Source organism: Emys orbicularis, chromosome 2 (assembly GCF_028017835.1).
Source record: "Emys orbicularis isolate rEmyOrb1 chromosome 2, rEmyOrb1.hap1, whole genome shotgun sequence".
In the NCBI taxonomy this organism is placed as follows: domain Eukaryota; kingdom Metazoa; phylum Chordata; order Testudines; family Emydidae; genus Emys; species Emys orbicularis.
The window spans coordinates 222,893,022-222,905,245 of NC_088684.1; the positions used below are offsets into that span (position 1 = coordinate 222,893,022).

At 42.1% G+C, this 12,224-nt stretch overlaps 1 protein-coding gene across 1 annotated transcript in view; it reads right to left on the reverse strand.

The window, feature by feature from the left end:
* The window catches only part of CMC1 (C-X9-C motif containing 1), a 65,502-nt gene extending 54,066 nt beyond the window's left edge, over nucleotides 1-11,436 (reverse strand). The window contains exon 1 of the mRNA XM_065398831.1: nucleotides 11,186-11,436. Within this exon, the coding sequence (XP_065254903.1) occupies nucleotides 11,186-11,210 (25 nt within the window). The 5' untranslated portion in view covers nucleotides 11,211-11,436. The remainder of the gene's footprint in view (nucleotides 1-11,185) is intronic.
* Between the last annotated feature and the right edge of the window lie 788 nt (nucleotides 11,437-12,224).

Here is a 12,224-nt window from a genome sequence, read left to right on the forward strand (position 1 = left end):
AAACACCTAAGCAGGCACATAACTTTCTTCACAAAAGAAAAGCCGTCGGTTTTGTCAAATCTCATTGCTTGAAACGGTTCTCTTGTCATATGCACAAGACAACATTTATAATAATCTTCTGTGGTTGATTAAAAGCCTCAGCTGCAAAAATTATTTATTGCCTTGGATGGCAAAGAGCCATGGCCATTTGGTTTAACGATTTTCATTATTTTTATGAAGGGGGGGGAGAGACAGGAAATAGATACATCAACAAGAACCAGAGTATCAGGACTAAATTCTAGAGAAGAATAGAAACCACATGGAATTCACAAAACATGGAGTACTGGTAACATCTCCCATCCTCCCTCCTCACAGAAGCCAGGAAGCTACAAAGGAAAGAATACTGTAGAGGGGATCTTTGCAATAATCAGGAGGCTCTTGAGGGGGGAAGAAGAGACAAAAAAAGCTTCTTTTTGCTTCTAGCAGCTGAAGTAAAGGGGACTGTCACATTTAGTAGACAACTACTATTAGCCAAAGGCTGTTATGACAATGAAGACCCTATAAGAACAGCATCCTAATAAACATCAATACCCTCCCCCATTTCATGGCTGCTGTGGTTGCATTGGAGCAACTCACCAGGGTGTGGTCCCTGGACCTTGCTGATGGCCTCCCAACCTACCACTGCCTTTCTTATCAACCTCCAGCTGGCAGGGTTTTGGGGGTGAAAGAGGTGGTGTGTTATTGGAAATACATCCTGTTAATTGTCGTCTTCTTCCTGTTTAGTTAAAACTGGCTTCATGGGCTGCTGTTTAAGTAACCTCACATCTTTCTTTCCTTTGCTCCTATAAAGGACAAATGAGAAGAAAATATTGATCTGTCTATGCAAGTATTTATATGGTCCTCATTACTGGAGTATCAAAAAGTAAAAGTGGTGGGGGGGAGGAAGGAAGAAAGAAAGAGGGGGGAAATTCTAACAATACTGATTTCTCTCTCACTCACAATGAAACTTAGAGTTCACAGCATCAGCCAAAAATGGCTGACAAAGATAAACAGAATGGAGAAAACTAAGTCAATTAATCTCTAGGAGGAAACAAGAGGACCAGAGAGGTGTTTTGAATATTTTAGATAACTTTGTATCATGGTAAGAGGAACGAGGAAAGAGAATGCTAGTGTTGTCAACTCTCATGATTTTATCCTGAGTCTTAATATTTGAGGCTTTTCTTGAAGCCCCAGTTCCTGGACTCATTTGATGATGTACGAATTTCAGCTTTCATTTTTTAAAAATAAGTAAGTTTTTAATATTTGGGTTGCAGAGAAAAGCTTGATAACATGAACTCTAAAATGTTCAAAAAGCAATAAGGGCAATAAAGAAACCCACCGTTATTTGTATTAAAAAAATCTGTTTTTATGTCAATTTCATTATTTTTTTGGGACCTGGGTCAGGATCGCTGAATGCCTGGGCTTGGCAATACTGTAGCACAAAGGTAAGTGACACTGTTTCCACACCTTTCCATTCCCTGCTTCCTATCAGCTGGCATCCAAGATGTACATCTGCCAGTAGCTAGTTTTCCGGAGGACAAGCTGCACTTCAACCAATTCTTGCAGCCATCCAAGGATCAAAGCATGCTAAACAGGTTAATTACAAAGTGACAGACTTTAAAAACATCTGCATTAAAAGAAATAAGATTCATTTTCCTGCTTACTTGTATGTTACAAACAAAAATGGAAAAATTCCCCACAAACACGCATCACATTTTAAACTCGATTATAAAGCTGGGAGGAAGGGCTTGCCTTCATCTTCCTCCCATGCCATTTCCCTTAATTGACACGTGTGTGTGTGTGTGTGTGTGTGTGTGTGTGTCATATTTTATATATAAGAATACATATACCTCTATCCCGCTATAACGCGACCCGATATAACACGAATTCAGATATAACGCGGTAAAGTAGTACTCAGGGGGGCGGGCTGCACACTCCGGCGGATAAAAGCAAGTTCGATATAACGCGGTTTCACCTATAATGCAGTAAGATTTTTTAGCTCCCGAGGACAGCGTTATATCGGGGTAGAGGTGTAGTATATACATCATTTTAAATGATTAAATTATGAAATATAGTAATTACTTTAAGTTAAAATTATTCCATTTTTAGCTGATTTACACAAGCTTTTTAGATAAATTTTTGCTTTTACATAATTTGAAAATTGACTCAGTTAAAATAATTCCTGAATCATAAGACTCAATATTAAGTTTCAGCCCAGAGCTTTGTTTGTTGTTTTTTTAACCACTGCTATGTTCTAGTTAAAAATCTTTTAATACATGGTTTATTGTTAAATTGATAGTACGTTAAATACAGATGTACTAGTGGGTACTTCCTTCCTGTTCTATTTTTATTAAAACACATAATCTGCATTATTTAAATTTGGGGAAGGGGATTTTAAAGCTACCAAAGAACTCAGATTTCTTTTAATATTCTCATTACAGTGTTTTTGAATGTACAAGAATGAGTATCCCTCCAGGGAAATAATGCGTTCCTCCAAAATTTTTATCTCCTGCTTACTATTTTATGCCTATAGTCTTAAAATTACCAATTTGTGTGTCAGATCTTATGTTGGAGAATTTACCATGTTTAATTGTTTTAAAACATTGGAGGGGAACTGCACGATGGTGTTATGAAATTATAATTTTCATGTAATTTGTATATGTATGTATGTGTATATATACACACATGTATATATACACACACACACACACACACACACAAGTCATGATTTAAAAACATGTAAATTGTTGTATTAAAAAATCTCTGCTCCTGATAGTAATTAATATTGCGAAAAATGGGGTACAAGAGATTTTTTAAATGAATAATGTTGACTAGATTACACAGATTTCTTAAAGATACGGAATATGAAGATGACATTTCTAAAGTTAGGATTTTTTTCACCCCTACAATAGATAATGATTAAAAATCATTTATGTTTGAACACTAGTTCAATACACAATTGACACACCACGGTCCCAATCCTACAGCCTGTGGGAGGATTAGTGTACCCACAGAGAGCCACACTGAATTCAGAAGGGCTCCATGTGAGTGCAAAGGTCCTCCCAAGCGCTATTGGTTGCAAGGCTGGGGCCTTTAACCCCAATTCTGCAGTGAACTCTACCCGCAGTCCCTCTGAAGGTGGTGGGGCTCCATTGAGTACAGAGGTCTACCTGTGAAGAGGTCATTGCAGAACTGGGATCTTAGGATCTGAATCTGCAGACACTTACTAAGTGAGCAACTTTAGGCATGTGAGTAATCCTATGGAGTTCAGAGGGCCCACTTGTATATAAATGTTTGCAGGATTGGGCTCCTAAGTAGCTTGCTCTTTACTAATGAAATTTTGATGATTTCATTACCTAAAAATATAAAAACAAAACGAACAAAAATAACACCAACTATACATACAATATGATGGGGACTAATTTAGCTACAACTAATCAGGAAAGAGATCTTGGAGTCATCGTGGATAGTTCTCTGAAGACGTCTACGCAGTGTGCAGCAGCAGTCAAAAAAGCAAACAGGATGTTAGGAATCATTAAAAAAGGGATAGAGAATAAGACAGAGAATATCTTATTGCCCTTATATAAATCGATGGTACGCCCACATCTTGAACACTGCGTACAGACGAGGTCTCCTCATCTCAAAAAAGATATGCTGGCATTAAAAAAGGTTTAGAGAAGGGCAACTAAAATGATTAGGGGTTTGGAATGGGTCCCATAATGAGGAGAGATTAAAGAGGCTACGACTTTTTAGCTTGGAAAAGAGGAGACTAAGGGGGGAATATGATAGAGGTATATAAAATCATGAGTGGAGTGGAGAAAGTGAATAAGGAAAAGTTATTTACTTGTTCCCATAATACAAGAACTAGGGGCCATCAAATGAAATTAATGGGCAGCAGGTTTAAACAAATAAAAGGAAGTTCTTCTTCACACAGCACACAGTCAACCTTTGGAACTCCTTGCCTGAGGAGGTGGTGAAGGCTAGGACTATAACAGGGTTTAAAAGAGAACTAGATAAATTCATGGAGGTTAAGTCCATTAATGGCTATTAGCCAGAATGGTTAAGGAATGGTGTCCCTAGCCTCTGTTTGTCAGAGGGTGGAGATGGATGGCAGGAGATAGATCACTTGATCATTACCTGTTAGGTTCACTCCCTCCGGGGCACCTGGCATTGGCCACTGTCGGCAGACAGGATGCTGGGCTGGATGGACCCTTGGTCTCACCCAGTATGGCCATCCTTATGTTCTTAACAGTAAATCTGACATGAAAACCCTGAAATCCTAATTAAACAACAATTTTAAACAGTCTGGTTAGTGCAGTTGCTCTATACAGCAGTATATTTAGGATTTTCTTAAAGCCGATGGTAGTATATATCTTTGTATTTAAAAAGTTACAGATTTTGAGATTTCTCTATCCTATATTCACATCAATTCAAATTAAGATAGAGTACAAGGATGACAACACCAGGGAAAATTTCTGAAGCTCTAACTTCTCACCATTCTATCATCACCTCGAAGTCAATTTTCACCTTTTTCACTGGCTGAATTTGTTATCTTACATTTTGCTTTGGGGCTCATGTGTTCTTGCAATATGGCAGTACTGGATTATAAGAATACTGACAAGCATGTTTGCTAGTACAGTAATCCACAATGGCTATACTGCAGTAAGTCAGAAATCAGTTTCAGCAATACTATAACACTTGGAAAGAAAAGGAAAGGCAGACAAGGCAAAGTGCCATATTTTTGTTAATTATGGGGATTTTAAATACCCAGGTAGCTGCTTAATAACTAATACAGCCAAACATACTTCAAAGAAGATTCTAAGAAGACAACTTTATGATCCAGAGAGTAGAGAACTGCCAGAGCTGAAGCCATTCTCTATTTGCTTCTTATTAATAGTGAGGCAATAATTAAGGGCCTCATCCTGCAAACACTTACTACACAGCATAATGGTTACTACTGTGAGTAGTCCTATCTGATCAGGTTCATCAACAGCTGTCCTAGGCCAGTGGTTCCCAAACTGGGGTTCGTGAACCCCTGGGGGCTCGCAAAATGTTACAGGGGGTTCTCGGGAAAAAATTCCCTAATGGCGGACAGAGCTGTCCCTAGGGACCCCGGGCAGCACGGGGCCAGCAGCCTGGACCCCCTGGACTTCCAAGAGCTAAGCAGATCAAAGCAAGCATATCTATCACGCTGAGGAGATTTAAACTTCAAGACTCCTTATAAGAATTGGAAAGGGAGATGGATAGTTTTTGCTGTTTTTAAAATAGGCAGCTAGTATTGTTTTTAAAATAATTATGAAGAACAAGTTTAAGCTTTGTTGTAACGTGCGTTGTTTGCCTGGACTGCTCAAGACCTGAATGCTTGTGTAGGAGGAACTCTTTGAGTTGGCTTCTTAAATACCTTCATGCTGTTTCACATCTGATACTCTTTGATGAAACATAGGAGCCTTGTCTTATAACAGGCTTATTCAAAGTGATACAAGGATGTTAGGAATCATTAAAAAGGGGATAGAGAATAAGACTGAGAATATATTATTGCCCTTATATAAATCGATGGTACGCCCTCATCTCGAATACTGCGTACAGATGTGGTCTCCTCATCTCAAAAAAGATATACTGGCACTAGAAAAGGTTCAGAAAAGGGCAACTAAAATGATTAGGGGTTTGGAACGGGTCCCATATGAGGAGAGATTAAAGAGGCTAGGACTCTTCAGCTTGGAAAAGAGGAGACTAAGGGGGGATATGATAGAGGTATATAAAATCATGAGTGATATGGAGAAAGTGAATAAGGAAAAGTTATTTACTTATTCCCATAATACAAGAACTAGGGGTCATCAAATGAAATTAATAGGCAGCAGGTTTAAAACAAATAAAAGGAAGTTCTTCTTCATGCAGCGCACAGTCAACTTGTGGAACTCCTTATCTGAGGCGGTTGTGAAGGCTAGGACTATAACAGAGTTTAAAAGAGAACTGGATAAATTCATGGTGGTTAAGTCCATTAATGGCTATTAGCCAGGATGGGTAAGGAATGGTGTCCCTAGACTCTGTCAGAGGGTGGAGATGGATGGCAAGAGAGAGATTACTTGATCATTGCCTGTTGGTCCACTCCCTCTGGGGCCCCTGGCATTGGCCACTGTCGGTAGACAGGATACTGGGCTAGATGGACCTTTGGTCTGACCCAGTACGGCCTTTCTTATGTACAAAAGTGAGATCTTGGAAGAGTGTTGCCGTTTTCATAATGTAATAAAAATACTGTAATGATAAATAATCATTAATAATAGTGTGTAATAAGCATGTCATTAAAAACAAATTTTATATTTCCAAGATCACTGCTTTTATAATTTATACTCAGGTAAAGGAGACAATCCCTGGAAATATTCATTTTTAGGAGGGGATTTGCGAGACTTGACATTTTAGTGAAAGGGGTTCACAGGTTGTTAAAGTTTGGGAACCACTGTCCTAGGCTGATGGAGTTGCTCAGATCTGTCAGGTCAGGACTCCCTTCTGAAGGCTAAGTAGAGGTGATGAGGAGGATCAAGTGGCTGGCTGAAGTTTGCATGAGCAGCCTGGAAAAAGACTGCCCATCCAGCCTACCAGCCGCATATATGGCAGGGAACCTATAGGGAGTATGGCATTGGAACAGGTCTCCACCATGTAATTCCATTCTCACACTGCCTCCTTCGCCCCTCTGCTCTTCTTGCCTCCATGAGGAGCGGAGATAGGGAGCAGAGAGACAGGCTGGACAGCAGGACCATGGAGTACACTGGGACCAGAAGTAAATCTCAAATGCTAACAGACCCATGAAATGAGGCAGGTACCCTGTGGGGAAAAAAACAGTCTTTAATTACATGATCATTGTCATAACTATAAAGGGAAGGGTAACAGCTCTCCTGTGTACAGTACTATAAAATCCCTCCTGGCCAGAGACTCCAAAATCCTTTTACCTGTAAAGGGTTAAGAAGCTCGGGTAACCTGGCTGACACCTGACCCAAAGGACCAATAAGGGGACAAGATACTTTCAAATCTTGGGGGGAGAAAGGCTTTTGTTTGTGCTTTTTGTTTTGGGGGTTGTTCGCTCTTGGGACTGAGAGGGACCAGACATCAATCCAGGTTCTCCACATCTTTCTAAACAAGTCTCTCATATTTCAAACTTGTAAGTAAACAGCCAGGCAAGGCGTGTTAGTTTTCCTTTGTTTTCTCAACTTGTAAATGTACCTTTTACTAGAGTGTTTATCTTTGTTTGCTGTACTTTGAACCTGAGACTAGAGGGTGGTCCTCTGAGCTCTTTAAGTTTGATTACCCTGTAAAGTTATTTTCCATACTGATTTTACAGAGATGATTTTAATTAAAAGCCTTCTTTTTAAGAACCTGATTGATTTTTTCCTTGTGTTTAGATCCAAGGGGGTTGGATCTGTATTCACCAGGAGTTGGTGGAAGGAAGGAGGGGGGATGGTTAATTTCTCCTTGTCTTAAGATCCAAGAGGTTTGGATCTGTATTCACCAGGGAATTGGTGAAAGGTTTCTCAAGGCTTCCCAGGGAAGGGAATTAGCTTTGGGAATGGTGGCAGCGGACCAGATCTAAGCTGGTAGTTAAGCTTAGAAGTCTTCATGCAGGCCCCCACATTTGTACCCTAAAGTTCAAAGTGGGGAAGCAGCCTTAACAATCATATACTATCATAATGCATATTCACAAGGGGACAGAATTAAGGTAGCACGGGCAACTTAATTCTGACATTTGCTAACTTTTGTCTTTGTAACTTAAAATTCTTTTAACATATTTTGTGTTATATGTATGACACAGACACACTCTCTACATAGGTGATATTACAATCAAAAGATATACACAAATACGACAGCAAGAATAAAATGATAGCATCAGTGCAGATCAGGTCCCAGGTGCAACACTATTTAACATTCCTGAAATCAAACCTGAACACTTTAGCTTCTCTTGCCAGAACAGCAGTCCCAAGAGTAACATCCCTATTACCCATATACCCTCGATACACTTGCCACAGTTATTGTTACATTTATTAGCTCATCACCAGCCCCAGATGAGAAATTCTTGGCAGAACATGGCATTTAGAACTCCCCAAAGACAAGACAATGGTTTGATAGTGCAGCTGAAAATATGAACAAGATGCTCTACGTCCCAAGTATGACAGCATAATTGGAAAAAAAGGAGGTATGCAAGTCATATGAATTAATTGGTGTACATACAACATAAAGCCATTCTGCTCCTAACAGGCATAGAAACTAATGGACAACCTGGAATACAGTCTTTTAAATCAGTGACAAAATCTTCAAGAGAAATGCTATATGTTTATGAAAAACAAAGAAAACAGGAACAAAATGAGAATGTAGCATAAAATTAACATCCCAGTGAAAACCAAAAATAAACAGCATCTGGATAAACAGAAAAACTAACTTGCAGGAAACGGAAACCAAACTATTTAACGGCATCAGCACTAAATCAGAAATATAAATAAGATGGGGTACTGTTGGATTAGGTCTCACCACACAATAAATCCAATCAGTGACTGAGTGTAATGTTGTATGCACCTCATTCCTAACATACATAATTATTTATGATTTATGCCATTTATTTTATTGGTGGCTTTTATTGATGACTTTTTAATCCATATTCCAAATACTTTTTTGTACAAAGAAATCCTGTCTGAAGAACTATTTGAGTGCTAGACCCTTTAATTTAAGTCCAAAACCTCAAGGATACTTTCTTTTTTAAAATAGTTTTGTCACTAATATATTTCTTTCAAGATCCAGTAAGATGCTGCTTAATGAGAGAGCCCTCCTACAGCATATTCTTTCACAGCAGAGATAAGAGCGCAGTAATGCAACACCTCGTCCACACTAGTGCTCCAGCGGGGGCGCAGCAAACATTATTCCACTCGCCGAGGTGGAGTACCAACAGCGCTGTAGCCGCACAGTCAGAGCGCTCTATGTGCCTTGCCAGTGTGGATGGGTAGTGAGCTAGTGCACCCGGGGCTCCTTTATTGCACTGTAACTCACAAGTGTAGCCAAGGCCATAGTGTCCACACAGGGGAGTTCCACCGCAGCACTTTAATCCACATTGCTATTCACACCCCTATAGTCCAAACTGTAGAGGAGCGTAGACATAGCCTGAGTTTTATTTAAAAAAAATTGAAGCCGAGTTACTGGAAAACAAAATAGCAATATACTGAAAGGTAGCAATATGCGGTGACATTGCATAACAGCTGAATCCAGGGCCTGGCCTCATACGGCATAGCAATTCCCCAACTGCATCCTGAGGAATTCTAAAATGTGTTCCTTGCCATCCGATCTATGTAACTGTAGAATAAGGACAGATCAAATGCAGGTTTTTATTACTGATGAATGCAAAGAACAAACAATTTTATTAATCTAACAATGAAGATATAGTTGCATATCACCATTTTCATTGATTCTTCATTTTAAAAATTGTGTCTATGTATATAAATAGCAGTGGAGTGCTGCTGACTGCTAACTCCTGGGGCTGCCCTTGTTTCACATACATCGACCATACATACCATAGTTGAAACTGAGCCAGCAACAATGCTTAAACATGGGCGTTCCTACCAAGTTTCTAAAACATTTTCTATGATCAATGCGTGACAAAGGTTTTTTTTTTCTGAGCATTATGCTACCAAACACTACCACCACCTAGAAGAGTACAGCAATTTTTATAACATGTTCTTAAAACCCATTTACACTGTGTTTTCTGCTGAGTTTAAACTTGATTTATAGCTATGTGTTTACCAAAAGTAGGGTATAGGAAATCAGACTTCTAGCAAGAACTATGAACTCTGTTGCATGGACAAGGCCTTAGGGCTTTTCTACACAGGAAAATTTTGCCAATGAAGCTAGGTCTACATTACAGACTTCTCCCAACATAGCTATATCAGTCAGTCAAGGTGTGAAGAAGTGTGATTCCTGACCAACACAGCTGTGCTGATAGACATTCCTACTGAAAATACAGCTATACCAGCAATGCAACACTTTTATCAGTATTACTTATTTTACTTGTGGGGGGTGGCCTTACTATACCAGTACAAAGTGTAGATTTGCTGATTTAGCTGTGTCTACTCTAGGAGTGCTTTGCCAGTATAAGCCGGTATATACTACACACACACAATGCAGGTAAAGCACTCCTACTGTAGGCATGGCTTTATACTGATATAGTTAAACCAATATAGTTATGCCAAAATAAACCCATGTGGAAGTTATTATTCCAGTATAAGAAATGGCTTTTTGTTTGTTTAGCTTGAACCCCTTCCCAAGCAATATAAACTGAACTGGGAAAAGGCCCTCTTATGCCAGAATAAGAGCATCCACATGGGGACTTATTATGGTATAACTATATTGGTTTAAATATAACAATATAGGTTTAAATTCACACCTTAACTTGTATCAACATAATTTTCCTGTGTAGACAAGCACTTAGTCATCAACTGTGTTTACACTCGATATACCCCCACATTCCCCAGTATCCCTGCCTCTGGTGGAGCAATGGGAATGCTAATGTAGACCAGATGATGACATTTCAGCCATCTAGTCATCGAACCCAGCCCAAAGCTGGTTTACATAGCACAGTGGTTAAGAGGCAGACAGCTGCCAGCACCTTGTCTACGCTAAAACTTGACCCCAGTTGTTACTGTTGGCAGTGGCAAGTGAAAGTCCAGCAGGGGAGTCAGGAGGTCATACCAGAGCTGCCTTCCCCGCATTTCTAGGCTGGGGAGGGGGGCCCTGCTGTAGAACAGGTTGCGAATCACAGGTCTAGCATAACCAGGGTCAACGATAGCATCAAAATCCCAGGCAGGGAGAGGGCGCAAGCTCACACCAGCACCCAGCTTGGGCCACGTGGCCCCAAGGCGGGGCAAACACAGGGTTACTTTCACTCCCCAGGGCGCCCTTCAGCGTGACCTTTAACGTCAGCTGGCAACACCACAGGCCAGCCTACCGGTACGTTTCGCTCCCACCACCGACCCCCGAGGCGCGCGGGGCTTTCCCGGTGCCCTCAGCACAGCACACCTTGGGGCGGTGAGAGCGGAGCGGCACGGGCAGGCGGCGACGGAGGAGGAGGCGGCAGCGGCAGGCGCTTGCTGCTGCTGCTCCCCGCACGGGGAGGGGGGAGGGGTGCAGCCGCCCCTACCTGCTGTGCCCGGGGAAGGCTCCATGTGGGGCTTCTCACTACAGCAACCGCCGCCACAACATAACCACTCTCGAGAGCCCACGCTCTTTGCGCAGGCGCAGAAGACTACGAGAAGAAATCTGCAGGCCGCCGAGGGGGGCGGGCGGGTAGAAGAACCCAGAAGCGGGCGCGCGCCCGTGGGCCGAGTCGGCGGGCGGAAGACAACTGGCCTCCAGCGGGGGCGCGGACAGAGCGGAGCAGCCCGCGAGAGAAAGGCCGCGGGTAGACGCACGCGCCCTGACGGGTGAAGGGAGGCGGGGAAGGGGGCGTGTGTGCCGGCACCTAGCCAGCGAGACGAGCGCAAGCGCCGGCAGGCGACCGAGGCGCAGAAGGGGGGTGCGGGGGCGCGTGCTGTGAGGAGGCGGGCGGCGCCCACAGCTAGGTGGTTGCTGTGCTCGGCTTAGGGGGACGTAGCCCCTTAGGAAGCCCGCGCCCGCCCAGTCCGATTCAGTAAAGTGCAAGGGACTTGTGGCCTCGGTGGTGTCTTGGAGCGGCGTGTCTCTGAGTAGTGCCTGGGCGTTAGGGAGCTGATCCCACAACAGCCACCAATTCACTGTTTGACCCCCGGCAAGTCACTTATCCTTTCTTTGCCTCAGTACCGCATCTGTACCATGGGCATAATAACACAGCTACCGTGAGGGTGGCGATAGGGAGATGCCAGCTAGAGGGAGTTACTGAAGTGTGTTTAATTATTACCACTTATGACTAGTCAGTGGTTAAGGGATACCCTCAAGTGCATGCACCTGAGCAAAAAGGCCTGGGAGCACCCTCCCTGTTATTATTTAGTATCTGTACTATTAGGGGCTGGGGTCCCACTGTACTAAGCACTGGTCTCACAATGAAAAGAGAAAGGATCAGTGAGTTTACAGTTTAAGGATACGCTGAGCCGTGGATGCACAGATGGTAACAAGGAAATGGAGATGATCAAGATGTGTCTCAAGCAGTGGTCAGAACCATTTTTGTATGCATTATAACATAGGTGAGTTTTAAGGAGAGATTT